This window comes from Dipodomys ordii, unplaced genomic scaffold (assembly GCF_000151885.1).
Source record: "Dipodomys ordii isolate 6190 unplaced genomic scaffold, Dord_2.0 Scaffold33, whole genome shotgun sequence".
NCBI classification, from domain to species: domain Eukaryota; kingdom Metazoa; phylum Chordata; class Mammalia; order Rodentia; family Heteromyidae; genus Dipodomys; species Dipodomys ordii.
The window spans coordinates 10,451,447-10,471,468 of record NW_012267249.1 but is presented as its reverse complement, the minus strand read 5'-3'; the positions used below and the strand labels follow the sequence as shown (position 1 = coordinate 10,471,468).

General features: G+C 34.3%; 1 protein-coding gene across 1 annotated transcript in view; it reads left to right on the top strand.

The window, feature by feature from the left end:
- The window catches only part of LOC105986065 (FAS-associated factor 1), a 220,438-nt gene that overhangs the window by 118,535 nt on the left and 81,881 nt on the right, over positions 1-20,022 (top strand). The window contains exon 8 of the mRNA XM_013016802.1: positions 4,927-5,081. Coding sequence (XP_012872256.1) covers positions 4,927-5,081 — 155 coding nt within the window. The remainder of the gene's footprint in view (positions 1-4,926; positions 5,082-20,022) is intronic.

Sequence of the window (20,022 nt, the reverse complement as noted above, 5' to 3'; positions counted from 1 at the left end):
CAAAACCAAAAGAATGGTAGTAAAGATTGTGATTATTCTGGTGGTGATATGGTAAAGGCAAAGAAGATCAGAAATGGGAATGAGGGAAAATCGGGTACTATTTTATTCTCTTTTTAAATTCCTGTTTAAAAAACAAACCACGCTACCATTTCTAGAAATTGTCACATCAATATTAAAATCCTTGAATACACAGATTATAGATATTCATATACATGAAAAGAAATGACTTCCTCTTTAGCCCATCCACAAATGTTTCCTGTCTGCTCTGTATTTGATTTTTGAGATATGTCTCACTTCTTTCATAGTCTATAGTTCTATGATACTGTTTAGTTTGAATAGCTACAATAGTTCAAAGCCAAGTCAGCTTGGTTGTTATCAGCTACACATTTATTTAGTACCTTACTTCTGGATTTGAATGTGAAGATTAGTTAGGCACTGAAGGCACAATAAACATCCCAAGCACTGTTGCCAATAGGAAAAAACAAGGAGGTTCTAGAGCTTTGGTGCATTTTCATGGCTAATATCTCTTGAAATTATTTTCAAAATCATTTATTTTTCATGGGTAGTTCTGGATATTTCCTTCTAAATACTTTTTATAATAGCCCAGCATAATTCATAGTCCTCACAAACCCATCTTGACCCATAATCGCACCGTTGATAGGTGGCAGAACTGCATTCTGTTACTTTAAAGTTTTGAGATGCTGTGCAAAACAAAAGAAATGTACATATCACCCAATTTGGAAGAAATAACTGTATTGCAAAGCTCATAGAACTCATAAATGTTATAGACCATGATAGACAATTTGCCCCATGAAAGTTAGAATGTGTTTGTGACTATACCTAAGCATCACTATCCCACAATACTGTGAAATTTGGGAAATTATGTAACCACTTAATCACAATAAAAAATTTGAAAAAAAAGTTTTGAGATTTTTTTCTTTACAGTTTTACTAAAACCTAGGACATGAAAACAGGCTGGTGAGAGTGAAGCTCTATTGCTTTCTTTAGTGCTGTATGAAATTTAGACCTTCTCTGCCAAATTAGATAATACAAATATATCCTTTTCTCTTTTTTGTGCCAGTCCTGAGTCTTGAATTCAAGGCCTGGGCACTGTCCATAAGCTTTTTCCCTCAAGACTAGTACTCGACCACTCGAGCTACAGCTCCATTTCTGGCTTTTTGGTGATTAATCTGAAACAAGAGTCTCACAGACTTTTCTGCCCCAGCTGGCTTTGAACTACAATCTTCAGATTTCAACTTCCTGAGTAGCTAGGATTATAGGCATGAGCCACTGGCACCCTGCCAAGTATAGCCTTTTAATGCTCTAGTATTCTCACTTGTTAAATGGTAAAACCATTAGATATTTACTTACCCTGAATATCTCTTCTCCCTCAATTCATTAAGTGCAAGGGATCTTTATTTTATTTATTTTATATTTTTAGTGCCTAACACATAGCATTCTGTGAATGCTAATGCGCTAAATTATTAATGGCTCAATTTAAAAAAAAAATGGTCACGGAAAACAAAACATTTTCTAATGTTGTTTTCTGTGTACTAGCTGTTCTTCACAAAAGCAGTTTTTCTGATTTCTTTACAATTTCATCTCTCTCCAAAATCGATTAATTCTCTGAATTTTTAAAAATTGTTTTGGCCTGTATCTTATTGAGCTTAATAAGATAATCAAAAATCTGATTCTGGGGTTTGCATCTGTCATTTAATCAGATTTCCACAACCTGAATTTGAAGCATTTTCATATTATAGTTTTTATTATTCTTACTTGTGACAGTCGCCTGTGAAAATTGCTTGTGGATAGGTTGTTGTGTCTGAGAGATAAGATTAAGATCATTCAGGGTTTTTTTTTTAAGCTACTATGAGAGTACCTACAGCCTGAAGATTCTCTTAAGATACTCTTTATCATCTTCTTTCTCACGTTCCATCTGGAGCTTAAAGTGGGAACTTTTTTTTTAAAGTGTGTTTTCCTGGAATCTCATGTTTTTAACAGTGTCAGGGGGTTGTGTCCCTGGAACGAAAACTGTTTCTCCAGAGCCTTTTTTCTCTGGGTTTCTAGTGAAAAGAGGGGCAAGCCGAGCCAGTCGCTTACCACAAAGCAGTGCCACCACAAAGGAAAGATTAAGGGTTTAGAGAAAGGTCAATGTGGGTTTTTCTTTAACTAAACACTTTCCTAAAGTTTCCTTGTGGAAAAATAATGAAGTCATCTCAGAGTTTTTAAAGAATTTTTATTTCTTTTTCACCGTCTGCATTCGCTTGTCTTCTCAGCATGGATGTTTAATCTTCCTAGGCTTTGTGAATTGGCCCAAATGAATAAGTGGTGAGCTGTCTCTCTAGGAGCTAGAGGCTTATTCTAAGGGCCTAATCACTGAGTAAACACATCTTTGCCCTCCCTCTCACAACTGCGATATAATAGTCGAGATTCTAGCACAGTAACCTGGATATTGCAGGGACCAATGCTTTGAAATGCAGAATGGTTGATCCTCCAAAACAGACAGTGCCTGATCTTCGCCTGCCTCTTTCTTCTTTTTTAAATTAAATATTGCCAAAGAGATGCTGTTTTATTGCTTGATATTGTGCATTAGTGCCCTGGATTTCCAAGTTTAGTTTCAGTCAACACTGTCAGCTGCACTTATAGGGAACTCTGCATGTTGGGTTTCTTAGTAGCCTCTTGGGCACATGTGTGTTTGGTTTGGATGAGCATTTAAATTAAATCAGTGAGATAGCAATGTAAATCACTAATCTCTTTCTCAAAGTCTAAATGTTCCATTGCAATGTTCTTGAGAGAAATAGCATTTTAAAGATTTAGCCATTGCTATTGTTTAGTTAGAAATATGCTGATTTAAAAGTGGACAGCTCTCTTGTTCTCAGTGTCTCATTAAATGTAGTTGCTGAGATACGATCAAGTCGAATTAGAGGTTGACATCCCACTGTCTATTCAGCTAGAGAGCCTCTAAGAAGAGAAGCTCTGAATTTGTTAGTGCTGCCAGATTCATGTTCCTTTCCTTAAAGCAGCAGATCCCTGATTTATTTAACAAAAGTGATTTAATCTTTGTCACTGCCATTTGGTGTCTTTTTTGCCAGGGGCTGTGGTTAACATCAGTGCTCAAGTTTCTTTCATCAAACAAACTAACACTTATGTTAGTTTAACGATGCAAAAATGACTTGAGAGACCCAGTCCTAGCTCAGGAGAGATTTAGTCTAGAGGGAAATTGGTAAACAATTATAATACTAAGGACAAGAGCTGGAGAGGTGGAAAGAAAGCACTTAACTCTGCCTGTCTGGAACAGGAAAGGTTTCATAGAGGCATTTGCTCTTAATCTTAAAGGATGAGTTGGGAATTTACTAGATAAGTATCACTTCAACAATGTATCTAATTACAAACTTCCTTGAAGCCCAAGCAATTGTTATTTGTAGATGTCAACATTCACAAAAAACCCTGAATCTGTCTTGTTATGTCTGTGCTTCCTGCTAGGCATGACACAATGAGAATTTCAATAAGTGTTTGTTGAATGAATGAATAAAGGAATTAACACATACAATCAGGGTAGAATCTGCTGAGCTATTTATGCTCAGTCCTATCCTTATTCCAGTTACATGCTGTCTCTGAGGCTCAGAGCTCTGATGTTATAAGCTGTCTGGCATCTTCATATTAGATAATTCCTCCCACATGTCTTAGCCATGGTACGGTTGATTTCCCTGGTACCATTGTACTAGCAGAGAAAGACTTGGATTCAGAGAAAATAGTTTATATTCCGAGCTGTATTTCATCCTACCTAGCTGTGGACTTTCAGACAAGTCATCTTTCAAATCATTAGTTTCTTTGTATATTAGTGCAGTTACCAGTGCCTACTTTACAAAGTTATTCTGGAGATTATGGTAGAAAGTAGTTGCAAAAGCAACTAATAACTCTGTTCTAGTGATAGTAGATGCTTTTGGAATTTTATTCTGTCTACCTCTACTTAGCTATTCTCATCTAGTGCAAAATTTTCCTTTAAAGAAAATATTTAAACATTTCATTATTACTTTTCTGTTTGATTATAATTTGGATTCTACAGTAGGTTTGTTCCAAGAATCAGACTTCATTAGCCTTTTATCACCGTAAGCTTTATATTTTTCCATAGATTCTTTCTTTTGTTTAGAATTTCACAGCAAATTTTATTTACTTATTATCACATCCTTATTTACTATGAAGCTAAAAAAAAAGCTAATTTGAAGTTTTCCTTTGGCAGATTTATATAAATTAGTTTGTGTATTGTGAACCATAAAATTTTATCTTTTCTAGCACTGTGTGTATTCTTAAACGCCTCTCTTCCATAGGTAGCACCAAGAAGATAGTAAACCATTTTGTGAAGGTACACTTTATTATAAAAAGGAGCAGGAACAGTTATCCATATAAGAAATCACATTGGTCATTTTCTGAAATATAAGCTAGAAAGAATTCATGCAGATTGAATGTTTTTCTATCATCTTTTCAAATGGCAGTTTTACATACCCATAAATAAGAGCTTTGAAATTGCTTGTAGAACTAAAGCAAAACTTTTATTTCAGATCATTTCAAGTGGAAGAGACTGTTATATGTAGTTGAGTAGTTCAGAGTTAGTATTTTCCTTTATAAAATATGCATTAAAGGTAAAGAATAATCTGATTTATTTAAAGAAAATGAACTTCTGTGTCAGTTTCTGCTTGAGATGGATTTGAACATGTTAGCAGAACTCTGATATAGCACTCTGTAACACTAGATATAATTATCCTCTTTTAAAGTGTAAGGGAGCAAAATTTATTCATGCTAGTAGATTTGTTGGGAAATAGCTTTTAATTTTTTCTCTGCTGTTCATAATACATTTATGTTCCTCTCCAAAATTCAGGACACCTTACTTTATGAGATATTTTAATTGGTCTTTTTTCCTCTTTTCAGAGAAAGCTTCTTGCTATCTACCTCCACCACGATGAAAGTGTACTAACCAACGTGTTCTGCTCACAAATGCTTTGTGCTGAATCCATTGTTTCTTATCTGAGTCAAAATTTTATAACCTGGGCTTGGGATCTGACAAAGGACGCCAACAGAGCAAGGTAATACTGTTGTTCACAAGTTATAAGTTGCGCATTTGTTTTTATACAATAAAGTCATTGTGTTTGGCTTGTCATCATAAACATTTTTTATATTCAGCATTAAGTTATCTGCCATTATTAGATAAAAGCTATTTATTATAGCTAACACCTACAGTTATTACAACTTGTGAAAAACATACCTTACCTTATATATTTTTTAAAAAAAGACTCTTCTTCAAACTCAAGTATAACTTGAAAACCAAAATGTGCTTTTTTGTCTTTTTACTAACCCAGATTAAAGTACATTTCTAATAAGTTGGGTTATTTCAAGAAAATCAGTGTTCTATTATATTCATAAAAAGCTAATAGTAGCATGTCTAATATATAATCCTAGTACTGTTTATTTTTTAATAACTTTAGTGAAGGCAGAACATTCTGGACTAGTCCAGCGAAGTTGGTAATAGCTTAACTCTAGCATATGCTAATTGATGTGATCGCTTTATTGCACACATTCTTTTGCACACAGCCAGCAATGCATCCATATTCTCAATAGGGGGAAAAAAATCCCTTTCCTAGTTGTCAGTATAAGTTTACTCAGTTTGTTAATCATAGTATCTGTAAGTGATAATTCTTCATTATTTTGCTTCTTAGGGTTCCCATATGAAATTTGTATTCATCATGTTTAATTACACATGTGGCCATAACATCCCATGATGCTATTTTGGGTGTGTTAACACAGCCATAATCACAGGCTTCTGGCTTTTAAACAGGGAGATTAAATTAATTCATTTCAAGGCAAGCCTATTATAGTTACCTAATTTAAGCGATTATAGAACAATTAGAAATCATCTGATTTGTCTTTATATTATTTTATGGCTCACTGAAGTTTTGGTCAACATTCAGACTTCATTTAATGTACTCTGAATCTGAAAAGAAAGATGATTCTTCCCTTAAATGTGAAGCAAAAGAATGTTGAAGCAATTTCTTCATCTAATACTTCATTTCTTTAAGCAAATGGTTAGGAAATTTCCTAGAATGACTTCGTTCTGCCTTGGAAATGTTCCGTGTTATACATAAATAAAGAACCTTTAGCACCTGTATTTGTTTAAATTAAATCAGGTTATTATTCACACTCAGTTAAAGGTGATGAAAAGCAGTGCCAAAAACAGATAAAAATGCAGCATCGAAGGTCTTTCATGAGGCAAAATACATAAGACTGTAGACTTGGCTAAATCTTTTGCCATTCACTGGCAGTAAGGAATCTCCCCCTTTTCTTTTATCTACAACTTGATGGAGAAGGAAACACTATTTCTAAACCATCTGTAGTGGCTAAGTTCAGTGGGCTACCTGCTGTTATTTTGTTCTATCCTCCATTTAATTCCTTAGTTCCTTTTATTTTACAATGACAAAAAATTGCAGTGTAGTTTCTTTTGAAAAACAGTGTTTGAGGATTTTTTTTATGACTGGCAATCAACAGCCATGTAATTGCTTTGTTATATTTTACTAAAGAAGTCTGTTAAGTAGCACAACTTTGATACACTAGTAATAAGAGTTTGCAGGTTACAGAGACACCTGTGGTGACCAAAGCGACAGAAGCTGCTTATTAGAAAGAACCAGTACAGCTGTGTCCTATTAACTCCTTATGACACTTTTTTAAAAACACTAAATAAAGGCCTTGTTTAAGGCTTTAGAGCTATTTCTCAATGAATTGCAGGACCAACTAGAAAGAATGATAGGATATTTCAGTCTACAGTTTTTAAAATCTGCTCTCTCATTATTAACTGTCATGAGAATAAAAAGTGATACTAAGGATAGCAAATAGAAATATTGAGGAATTCAGTTTAATAAACATTGATAGCAATGACAGAGTAACACACTGAAAGAATGAGATGGTTTCTAAAGAATTTAAGATAATTGGTGTACCTATTCAAGTTCTAATTCTCTTCACTTTACAAATCAAAAACTTTGAAGACAGTCCATTTCTTTATATTAAACTAACAAATATAATTAATTACTTGGTTTCATTATTACTGTTAAGGCAAATGAGAAATACATATTTTACAAATAAAGGCTAAAAATTCATAGAATGGTATATCACCAAAGACATTAAGAGTGAGTTTCCTGTGATGCATGAAACTGTAAAAGAGTGACTGATTTATTGGCTAAAAGGGGAGTTAGCTGAGCTATGATTTTCTTACTGTTGTAGTCTCATATAAATAAAACTGTCAATTAGGTGTCCTGCTTCATGATCTTTCTTGGATTTTTATACCACATGCAAATTAATGGCATCATTTATTTGAATAACAAAAACTTCACATTTATATTCTTCATTCAGAAAAAATACCTGTACCTAGCATTTATTAACCATTAGGCTCCATATCAACATTTAAGCCATCATTTGTATGTATATTGCTCAAGTTGAAATAGTACATATTAATATATGGAGATGATGAATCAATTTGTAGGTATATGAAATAAGATTGTTACTCTGGAGTTTACATTTATTTATTTCTTTATTTTAGATGCAGTTTGAAAATAAATTCCTGTTGGATAGTTTTTCTGTTCTCATATCTGGTTATGCTAGTTAGACAAATTGTATGAATTTCAAGTATCCTAGGCCTCGATGATTTCTTAGTGGTTTTCTAGGATTCTATCTGATGTTTTAGCTCTGGACATTGTTGTCTAGTATGGTAAGGAACTTGTTGAGCAAATACATTTTTGGTTAAGGAAATATGCATACTCTGAGCTTATAGGAACATTAGTCCTTCAATCACAGTTTTCTGTAAATATCTGATGTTTGCAGAAGTGAAGGATTTTGAACTAAATGAATGCTTTGATTTTGTTATAAATAAGAATGTCACTATTTCTCTGACAAAATTTGTTTTTAAGATTTAACAGATTGTTGTTGCCTTTTGTTTCGAAGATTATTATTGTTTGTTTATGTAGTTTTAGTTTTGAGACAGTGTCCACGCTAGCCTCCTCAAACCCTTGATCCAACTCCGCCTTAATCTTTGAAGTGGTAAGATTAGAAATGTGGACTACCACACTCAGCTAAGAAACATATTTCTATAAAATATCATGACCTCTGTGATGCTGATGGTTGTGATTTTCAACTTCTAAAATTACTTAAAAAGTTTTCTTTTTCCACTGAATACTTAGACCAATCCATGTCTGTATAAAATGCATTGGGAACATTGAAAGCATGAACTAGCAATAATGATTAATGTCTGTCATCTCCTTTACTAAATTGCGATCTCCTATAGAACGGGCCATTCATTTTATTTGTCTCATTTCAAAATTCTAAGAGAAAGAAAATAAATATTTAGGAAATAAATTATGCATCCAATTTCATCTGAGAATATTGCTGTAATTTCAGATTTGCTTATTTACAATTGAGCTTAGAATATTTCAGAATATTTTTTTGTCTTGGGAAATCCTGTAGTCTCATTGTCTATCATGTCTATCATGGCTTTAGGGTAATAATCTTTAGATGTGCTAGAGGGTATAATTTCTTTTTTGTTCATTTGATCAGTGATCATGACAGAAATAATCAGATGTAAATGAAATAAAGACATGTGATATAAACAAAATTCTGCAAAGTCACTTCTGGACATGTCTAAAACATACCTTAAGAGGCAATATTATACCTTATTTTGTTTTTATTCATTGAGTAAATACTGACTGAATGTTTAATGTGAACTAGGAATGGTACTAAGAAGGTGAGGGTGAAAAGAAGACACAATCCTAATCTCAAAACACTCATAGTTTAGTGAGCAAGATAAAGAGTTAATATGTATGAGGTATGTTCAGGTTTCCATAAGAATGAATGTCTTCAGTATCACAAAAGGATCTGAAAGAGAGGACACACAGAAAGATGAAATCAGAATTTTACTGAAGTTTTTTATATTGTACACTATTAGATTGCAGATTTTGTTATTTTTACAAAAGAATTAAGTGTTTAGAATGAAGGGTGAATAATTGAGCTCACTGTAGAGGAGATAAAGAAGAGTGGGAGCTGCCACTTAATTTAATCTTGTATACTCTAAGCCAGAATGAGGACTACAGTCAACCAACTGGAATGGATGAGTCCAAAAAAGTTCTTTAATGATTCATCCCAGTACTGGCATGTGCACATAGATAACCCGTTAAACAGAGATCTGCCTCTTTAGGTATGGATCATGTAGAAATCATTATGGGTTCAACTAGCACAATAAAAATAGAGTACAATGTATTCTTAGTGAATTATGCTTTGCTGTGAAAGAACAATTTCTTAAAATTCAGGACAGATGTCACATTTAAGAAGCCTAGCATTTCCCTATCCTTCTCTTGCCTGCATCTAGGTTAAAATGTACTTTCTATATGTTCCTAATGTTTTATATATTGGTATACAGGCTTGTGTTTATAGCACTTATATGGTTATCACCCTCATAGGTTCTCAACTCCTTAAGGTGCTATGTCTATAATTTTATTGCTTTTCACCATGCCTTTTTTAAAAAAACTGTGTTGGCGGTAAACAAATAATAGTCTTATTGAAAGATTGTAGATAAGACAGAACTACTTTCAGTAACAGCAAAGACATTGGAAACACTACTACATGTCTCTCTGTTTCTCCTATAGCCACTAACCGTAAAAACAAACAAACAAACAAAAAACCCTAAGGCTTCCATTTTCCTTACAAAATGAACTAAAAATGTCCATACTCTGTACCTTGTCTTCTGCTGGCTGCATAATACCATGGTCTGGGGCCATCTGGAAATGGCTTGAACTCCAATCTAAGTAAGTTAATTTAGTAATTCCAAAGGGTTTTTTTCTTCTTCTGCAGATTTCATCATGTTTCTGTGATATCCCAGAAACAATTGACCACTCAAATTATGCCTTTCTAGGGTGACACTGAACCTTCTGTAATGATGGTAGAATTGATTAAATTCTATAGAACCAGAATGCTAGATTGGCTACATGGTGAGTTGTGCCCAGCAGTAAGGCACATTCCCTTTTAGCAGTAATTAATAACAAATAACTATTAATTTGCTTCCTTCTATTAAAGCTGTTTGGACACCTTAGGTTCATGGAATAGTGGCACAAGTATCTCCTGTGGTGAAAGTTGCTTCATCCAGGAAGGCCACATCACTTGTGTACACAGTAAACTATAGTGTTAATCAGGAATAAGTAGTTTGTGGTTGTCTCTTATGATCATGAGGGTCCACAAGTGTAGCAAATATAGGTGCTGGCATAGACCAATTCTAAAAAACTTGTAAATCAAAATTGAATATACTTATGGTAGTGCTCAGTAATCCCCTGCCTATGACTATGGAAGGATTCGTTGTTTATTTGTAAATTCCTGGAGGAAAATTGTTTTGCACATCAATATGCATGCTACAAACTGTAAAGTCTGACATTCGTTGTACATTATTTCTATAGTATTAGACTAACTTCAAATAGTTTTCTAGGAGTTTCTAATAGTGTCTAAGTTTCATGTAACATCCTATAGTATTGTTAAATTTTATATATGCAGTACCATTGTTCAGACAATTAAATTGCCTCTGGATATTAGCTTTTAAACTTAATGCTCATGAGTTCCCTATTTCAGGTCACTGAAAACTTCAGCTGCTGTATTGACAGGTACTTGTTAGTCTTAGTATTCAATATTCCTTGGCAAGAGCTAATTGACTTAAATCACTTATGTAGGTTGTTTTCATAGTACTTTCCATCTCAGTAATTAGCCATATTCACAGTGGTTTAGCCTTAATTCCAACTACTTAGTAGTTCATGCCTATCTGAAGCTCAGTGACCATATTACTTTAACCCTACACTTTGATTTGATCTGGCAAATATGGCCCAGGTGCAGGGTCTGCATGGAAGACACAAGGAGTGTTAATTTCCAGCTGGTACCCTAGGAGCAAATATGGATTCTGTAGGAGTAACTGATAAAGCAGATGAACGTGTGGTCAGGGTCTAAGACTTCCAGTGAGTCTTCATGCCAGATTTCCATATTATTTTTCCAAGCTTCTTTTTTCCCTTTGTGTAACATTTTCCTTCCAGTGCTTTTAAAGGAAGTGTATTGCCATCCTAAACATCCCAGGTCAAGGGCTTAATTAATGCTTTAAAATAAAGGTTCCAAAACACCAGGAGAGTTTGTCATTTTCTCCCTGGTTTGTTTTGTGAAGAGGGAGGAGAGAAGGTGAGGAGGAACCCCTCCTGTTCCATGATTACATCCTACCCACTCATTTTCTCCTTTTCTCCTCTGCTTTTGATTTTTAGTGGCGGTCTTAACAGAATGTCAAGATCAATTTGCAGCATGGTTTAACTCAAGGTTTGCGTTCTGCCAGCAGCAATTGTCCCTGCAAACAATGCCGTGTGTTCTTGTAACTTCAGAAGCTTTTAGAAGGATCATGGCAAGGGCAGCATCTAATGACTTTATTAGTGTAGGGTTTCAAAATGGGCTCAGTAATTGTTCATATCTCTTTGTCAGCAAGTCATAATTACTGCTCAGCATTTGTCCAGGAGTGCACTTGTGAATAGTTTCCTGATAGTATTGAAAGGAAGGTAGAAAGTGAATGGAGAAAAGGTGATGGCCTCTTACTATTAAGAACAAACCAATCTCTGTGATATAGTTGATGACTATAAGTGGTCTATAATACACACTTTGCTCTTTTTCAAACAGACTGTACTTTAAAAAATGTCCTTTGAGATCATTTAAAATTACCAGTTAACATAGCTTTTCTACTCTGATTTGGATACTTCCCACACTAGTATCTAGTCCCGCAATTATAATTGTCTGATGGTATATGCATGGTATATGTCTAATGCAAGCATTTGTGGGAGGAGGAAGCATGTTTTTCTTCCATATTAATGTAATTACGGCTATTCAGAAAATGCATTTAACTTAGTTATCAGTGGACAGTCCATATGAAAAACTATTATTAGAAAAGAACCATACAAAGGTAATAATACAATTGACAATTAGTCCAAAAGAACTACTTTATAAATTTTGTTGGATCCTAATTTGCTCATACAAATCTTGTTTTTGTTTTTGTTACTTTGTCAAACTGCCCATGTTTTTTCTCCTAGACTGTGTGTTGGATATTCCAGAAGTCTTGATTTTAAGAGTCACAGGATGTAAAAAATTATCACCTTCTCAAGATACATGATGTCTGAGTGTAATACCAAGTCCTGGCTCCTTGTAATTTGTTGCTAAAGCCTTTCTTTTCCTGTGACACCTTGTAGTGTACTTTACATAATTATATAAATACACACACACACACACACACACACACACACACACACCAGCAGCTAGCTGAGCACCTTGTGTTTTAGATATACAGCCTCAAAAAACTTTAATGCCAGAGGTACCTGACTCCTTATTTATATAGATTACAAATGATGACCCATCTCATGAAACAAATTCTAAGACTGACATTAAATGAATTTACCAAGTCTTAAATGAACTTACCAAGTCTTTTTCTTTTCTTCTTATCTGAAATTGAAAAGGTCTCAAAAGATTTTTTTTCATAACTGCTCTGCCATTAATAACTAACGTTCATGTTTCTGAAGACATATCACCTATGCTTTCCATTAGTGGCATATTTCTCTTCTGCTCTTTAATGAAATCTGGTACTAAATCAGAAATAGTATATAACATGTTGGTTCAGTTATATAAAATTACATGTTGAATCTAGTTCCCATAATACTTTGCCCATTGCCTGTCACTCTGGATAGGCAACCAAAACACTTTTCGTGCCCACTCGTCTTACTGACCTAATCTGCTGGCTATTATCTACCCAGAAGGAAAAGTCTCTAATACTTTGAAGTGGAGACTAAAGTAGAATGTTGTTTCTTATGTGAAAAAAAAACAAAACTCATTAGGGATGAGATTTGGTTTCCATTCCTCAAACATATGCTTATATTTTGGAACTTGATTGTACTAAAAGTGACAGAGAAGAGTGATAGATTTGTATTATTCTCATGTACAAGACTGACTAAAGGGATTTCTTTCTTAAGAAAGAAATGGCCATCTGACATTTTACCTCCTGTTAATTCACTCAGTCTGTAGTCAGAGCAACAATTTAAAGAATCCCAAAGAGGTTACTTTCATATCTATTTATTTTCCTCAAGATAGCTGCACCAAAAAAGTCCTCTTTAATTTACAATTTCATACATCACAGCTAGGGAAGGAATATCATGTGGGTATTTGTAAAATAAAGAATTGTTGGTTTCTGTACCTCAGTCTGAGAAATTATGTTGTTCAGTTACAATAGGAAAGGAGTATCTGAAAAGTTCCCAACTAAATTACTCTACAATAGTTTATCATCTCTACAATAGTTTATTATATGACTGCTACAAACTCACAGTCCTTCTACCTCTGCCTCCCAGGTGCTAAGATTGCTGGTATGAACCACTACACCCAGCAAGATTCCATTTTTTAAATAAGCGTTAGTAAATTTTATATAAACAGGTAGAACATGCTGTCCTAACTATCTTGTGATGATTTCCTCAGTTATTTTAATAGAGAATCTTTAATGAATTCTGGTTTCTTTCTCTTTTACATTTAAAGGCAGCTTCTTGTCACTAAAAACTGACTTCCAAGCTCATGCTACTTGTAAGGGGTATCAACTGAAAGAATATTAATAGCTAAAAGCAAGATTATCCCTACTGCTTAAAAAAAAAAGAACAGCTAATAACAACTACAACTATTAAGCCACCTATTTAAAGTGTCAAGACACTACTGTATAACTTCCTTCATGTATATTACCTTATGTAATCTTTACCATAGTTTGACAAGGTAAGTAGTAATGGTCTCGTTTCACATGAGGAAACTATTTTGTGCCTAGAGAAGTTCTATAACTTAATAACGGTCATCCAAATGACTTTCCAAGATTGAAATACCAACTATACATATCCATTCTGCTACATAATGCTTCTTGTCCCAAGACTTTGCCATGTAGGATGATTCAACAACAAGCATGTACTGAATAATTAATGTGTACAAAGCCTTATGGGGAATATAAGAGTATGAGACATTAATATTTTTGCTTGGGGAACAAATTAACATGAGTTTCACCAAATATTACGCGGGGTGATTAATGAATTGTACCTGTTTAATGATGCAATTTGCAGCCGTAAGGGCCTTCTTCCTATAATATGCTTAAGTGATATTGCTCCAATCTCTGCCGATATACTACTAGGAAAGAAAACTGAAAGCTTCAAAAGTATAGTTTTTAAGCTGCTCTAAAAGTTTTTTATAGTGAGTCTGTAGAGACTTTCTATAATTCCTTTTGGTTCTAATGCAGTTTCTTGAAATATGCCTTTCTCTTACTCCTTTATCAGCTCTCATTTACCCTGTTTATCCTGCCTTTACTACCAAGCATAATTAGTTTCTTCCATTGTTCTTCATTTTAGTGTATCTAGACTAATCCTTTTCTAAAAGTAGGAGGATTGAGTATCATGCTCCAGAAAAAAAAGTTTTTCTGGTGCTTTGGACAATCCATTCTGGAATTTGATTACTGGTTTCTGTGGAACTCACGGAGTCACCTGAAATCACCTCCACCAGCATGCACTTGTTTTCCAACTTGAGCTGATATTAATCCTGATTTTTGCCATTCTCTATTAATGCAATTAGGCTTTGAAGACTCTGATTCTGTTAACTTTTCCGAATTTTATCACTCACTCATGAGACTCTAACCCCTTATTATCTCTACTTAGACACCATTGTTTGCTTGTTTGTTGTTAGTTTATTTGTATTTTGGCCTATACCACGATTTGAGCTCAGGACCTTGTGCTTTCTCTGCTTCCTTGCTTGACTAGTGTTCTACCACTTGAGCCATGAGTTCAGCCCAGCTTTTTTCTGGTTATTTTGGAAAATAACTTAATAAATAAATCTTGAGGATTTTTCTCTCTGCCTTACCTTTAGCCATGATCTTTGAAATCTCAGCCTCCTGAGTATCTAGGATTCCGTATGTGAGGCCCCAGCACCTGGCTTGTGACATTATTCTTGATAATTTGCTTCATTCTTACACATGTCCTGATCGAGATGGATTTACTGCCTCCGGTCATTACTTCTATATTCTAAGTATTCATAAATATTCACCATTCTATAAGCAACTTCTCTGTATTTTATAGGGGACTCAGCATAAGTTTACTGGTAGCTTAAAAATCAAGATATTAATGTATCCTCAGATTAAAGTAATTCCATCATCATTAATTCTAGTTGTTAGTATTTACACCAAATTCAGCCCTAATTCTAGCAGTTAAATGAGAATATATTTTCATTCATTTGTCTATCCATTCAGTTTACTTTTCTTAGTTTTTTTATTTTTTTATGTACCAGATAATGTGCCCTAGAGTTTAATGGTTTATGATTCTTACTGTCTGGTATATGAAAGCTTTATATATTCATCTTAAGATTTCCTGACACTAAATTCAAGGGTAAATTTTGCTGAATGATTTTCTACTTGGGAGTTGTAAGAAAAGTAATAAACAGGAGCTGGGTAGAACACTTGCCTAGCATGCATGAAGCCTTGGGTTCGATTCCTCAGTACCACATAAGCACAAGAAGCTGGAAGTGGAGATGTGGCTCTAGTAGTAGAGTGCTAATCTTGAGTCAGAGAAGCTCAGAGATATTGTTCAAGTCCTGAGTTCAAGCCCCAGAACTGCCAAAAAAAAAGTAATAAACAATTGTCTTCTGTGTTTTTCAAAACATTATTTTAAATAGGTCTTTATTAATCTTCTATAAAAGCAGAGAGCTTTGAGTTAAATCTTTTTTCAGTAATGGTAATTCTTTAGGGAGGTGTGATATGGTCCTTAAATGTTCCTTTTGGATGATATCAGTATAGGTATAGAGCCTAGAAGAAAACCCTAGACAGTCTATATACATTCAGTTCTGTCAGACATCAACTATTCCAAAGGAGACTTTGTCAAGTGCTAAGTTGTAGTTAATTGTTGCTTAGAACCCTTAAGGAGTGACTGACCTGCTAATATTTTGTGCTGTTGGACTTTTATGTTTTAAAGGCCTTCCAAGTTTCTAGTAAGGCTTTCCTCCTCTTTTTTAGCCATTAGAGAAAATTCATCTATTTATCTGTTATCCAAGATAATATATAACTATTCATTAGGCAAACTTATTTACATATTATTTATATCTAATTTAGTATATTAGAAATCAATTTGTTAAATGAGAAATGTATTTATTAAATTATATATATAGTAAATTTATTTCTAATTTTATCAGTGGAATAATCATTCTTTTCAAATATAAAAGGATTTTATGTAAAAAATGTCTTGTACATTATATATACATATGTAATATAAAATATGATAAATGATGATAGAAATGCTTTGTTATTTTTGGAGCCAGTCTGGGGCTTGAACTCAGAGCATGGTCACTGACCTTTTTTTTTTTGGTTGGTTGGTCATGGGGCTTGAACTCTGGGCTTGAGTGCTGTCCCTGTGGTCTTCAGCTCAAGGTGAGTGCTCTACCGCTTGAGCCACAGCGCCACTTCCGGTTTTCTAGTGGTTTATTGGAGATAAGAGTCTCACAGACTTTCCTGCCCGGGCTGGCTTTGAACCGCGATCCTCAGATCTCAGCCTCCTGAGTAGCTAGGATTACAGGGTGAGCCACCGGCACCCAGCTACGGTCACTGAGCTTTTTTGCTCAAGACTCACACTCTACCACTTGAGACAGAACTCCACTTCTGGCTTATTTTTGGCAGTTAATTGGAGATGAGTCTCACAGAGTTTAACAAAAAATGTACTTATTAGCTTAATTATATAACTGTTACCCCTCAGTACATCACCTTGACAATAAAAATATTAAAGAACTTAAAAAAAAATAAAAGTCTCACAAACTTTCCTGACTGGGCAGGCTTCAAACCACAATCCTTAGATTTCAGCCTCCTGAGTAGCTAGGATTACATGTGTGGGCTAACAGAGCCCAGCTGTGGAAATGTTTCATATGATAAAATCACAAAGTCTAAATTTGGCAGGTGAAACAAATCAGTATATGACTAGATCAAGAAATATGTCTGTGTATGTATGTGCATGTGTCTGTATTTCAAATCTCTTCAATAGAACCTTTTTCTTATGATGGTGATGATACAAACTCTAAAAGTTAAGTAGTAATAAACTTAGAAAACATTCCATTATATTAGTAATTGATGAGAAGGGAAAGCCATCTTTGAAGCATATAAAAGAGAGGAAAAAGAAACAGTATCAATTAATCCACAGAACAATTATCTCCATTTTATAAATGAAAAAGCTGAGGCTCAGACAGATAAGGTTGTCCAAAGAAACACCTAGTAAGTGACAGTATCAGATTTGTTTGCTTCCAAAATCTTTGCTCTTCCCAAAATACTATGCTACTTGGAATAATTCCTACCTTGTCTGTTATTATTATGTTATATGTTACACATATGTAATATATATGTAAAATATATATGTTAGGTATCAGGTATTAGGAAGCAGGTGGCTCCCTTTTTGTCCAGAAGTACTACCTTCCAATGTAAAGTTCCCCTGACTTAGGCCCTTACTGCCTTTTTGTATGTTCCTCTAGCATTTAATCTAAACCACTAAATCTAAGGCTTAGTCATATACCAGATTATTATTTGAAGGTCTAGATTTGTCAAAGTCAAAATATTCTTAGTGTCGTAAGGACAAAAACCACATCTGATTTTGTCATATATTTAATAGGCCTTTAATATTTATTGATTGGCAAAAGGAAAAACAGAAGAAATGTTGTATAGCTTTTATATATTCACTTTCCTAAACAGTACCTGGAAAATTAATCTCCTTTTTATATTGCTAAGGAAAGAATTTCTGAAATTAATAGGAAATTGAATTAGTTGTTTTCTATTATTTGCCCCAACTAAGATTCTAGAAAAATTAAGCTTACTGTTATTTTGCATGTCCTTAATGTTTATGTTCTTGCTGTAATTTGAAATGCCTGAGATCAGAAGTGTGTCATTTCAAAGTTCTACCAATCAAAATCAGAAATTTGAGGGGATACCATATGATGACATTTAGGTTTTTTTGGATTAAGGATACTCAACCAGTAGTGATAAGAATAAGCCAGTTATCTACTCAGGATTATTGTCTCTTCTCCAAAAATTTTAAAATAGTCCTTTACAGATTAGGTACACCCCTGTCATTAAACTGTCACTGTCTAAAATCCTTTCTAACAATGAGTGATTAATGCTGACAAGAGGATTGATTAGGAAGTTATATAGTTTTAAGGGAGAATAGCCATAAGAAGTAGCCACTCATGCTTTCCTCACATGAGTGAGGCCCTGTGTTTGATCCCTAACACAACCAAAACAAAATTAGTTCATGAAAACTCTTGACTGCCAATATATTGACCCACTTAACAGTTTACTGTTACTGTTTGTAAACTTTAAACAGGTGAGCATTGCTTTTTCCCAAATCTTGTCCTTTATTTTTTATAAAATTGCTTATAATTTGGTTTGGTTGTCTAACATACATACAGTCTACATATAAAGGCATTGTGCCATTCTTTTTGAGAACAGTTTCATAATATATATCAGTAGCCATTTAATAGTTTTACCTTTTGACTTAGTAATTCTACTCCACAGACTTTAAGGAAAAAATTTAGTGTTTTTATTCTAGTATTCTTTATAGTAATTAAAAACTAGAAATAGCCTGGTTTTCAGTGGTTCCTGCCTATAATCCTAGCTACTCAGGAGGCCCAGATCTGAGTGTTGTGGTTTGGAGCCAACCCAGAACAGAAAGTCTGCAAGACTCTTATCTCCAAGTAATCACAGAAAAAGCCAGGAAGTGGCACTGTGGCTCAAGTGGTAGAATGCCAGCAGTGGGCTAAAGGAGCCTCAGGCACAGCTCCGAAGGAGGGAGGGGTGAGGGGGGACAAAAAACAAAAACGTGTGTGTGTGTGTGTGTGTGTATGTAGATGTGTGTGTGTGTGTGTGTGTGTGTGTGTGTGTGTGTATAAAATAAATGAATTGTTATAAACATGGCAGAATATACTCAGTGAAATATTATTCAGCCATGTCACATGCTGGCTTCTTATCTTCTTATAGATCCAGTCTCAGCCTAAAGATTTGATCCAGCTAAAGATTTTAAGAAGGACAAGATATATTTGAAGAGAAGACTTACAATAAATAGACAGTGTAACTGACATCTCATTTTTCAGTGAGATTTTTCCTAGTCATTATAATTTTATAATCTCCCTTTCTACTTTGTTTTTTGCTCTGTAACCTGGAACTTCAAAATTTTGAAGCATTTGCCTGTTTGCCTCACATCAGATTAGAACTCACTGATACTAAGGAAACAACTGGGAGTTAATACTTTCAAAGTAGTCACTTCTGTGTCTACTCAGTCCAGTAGAGTCCCATTGCCCACAATGTTTTGAGGATGACCTCTATAAGAACTACTTTCAGCAATAAAATATATGAGAATAGCAGTCTTATGCCTTCAGAAGTGTTTTTTTTTTTAAGGATAAAAATCACCTAGTAGGGAGCCTATTAGGAAGTTTTCTGGGTTTTAACTCAAGTCTTGAATTAGAATCTCTAAGGATTTAAATGAGAAAGTTGACTTCATTTAAATAAACTCCATAGTTTGATTTTGAAGCCAGTAAAAGTTGAGGATTATTACATTTATAATTACCTTCTCCACTTTAGTCACGTACCCTATTTACCTTACTTAATTTGAAACAAAGGCTGAGGAATACTTCCAAAATACAGAGCTACCTTCAAATGAAAATGAGTTCTATGCCAACCCATGCTACACACTATTTCCTATGGTAACTCCAGAAATTAATTAAACAGTAGAATGGGCATGCTAATTTAAGAGAATGATGTAGCAGGGAATAACACTGGCTGGCCTGCTTTAGACATTCTTGACTATTCTCCTTTCACAATTTAGAGGACTTTGGCTTTATTTTCCTAGTAACAGGAGAATGAAAAGAAAGAAGAATTCTGTGTTAGCTAGCTAGGTAAACAAC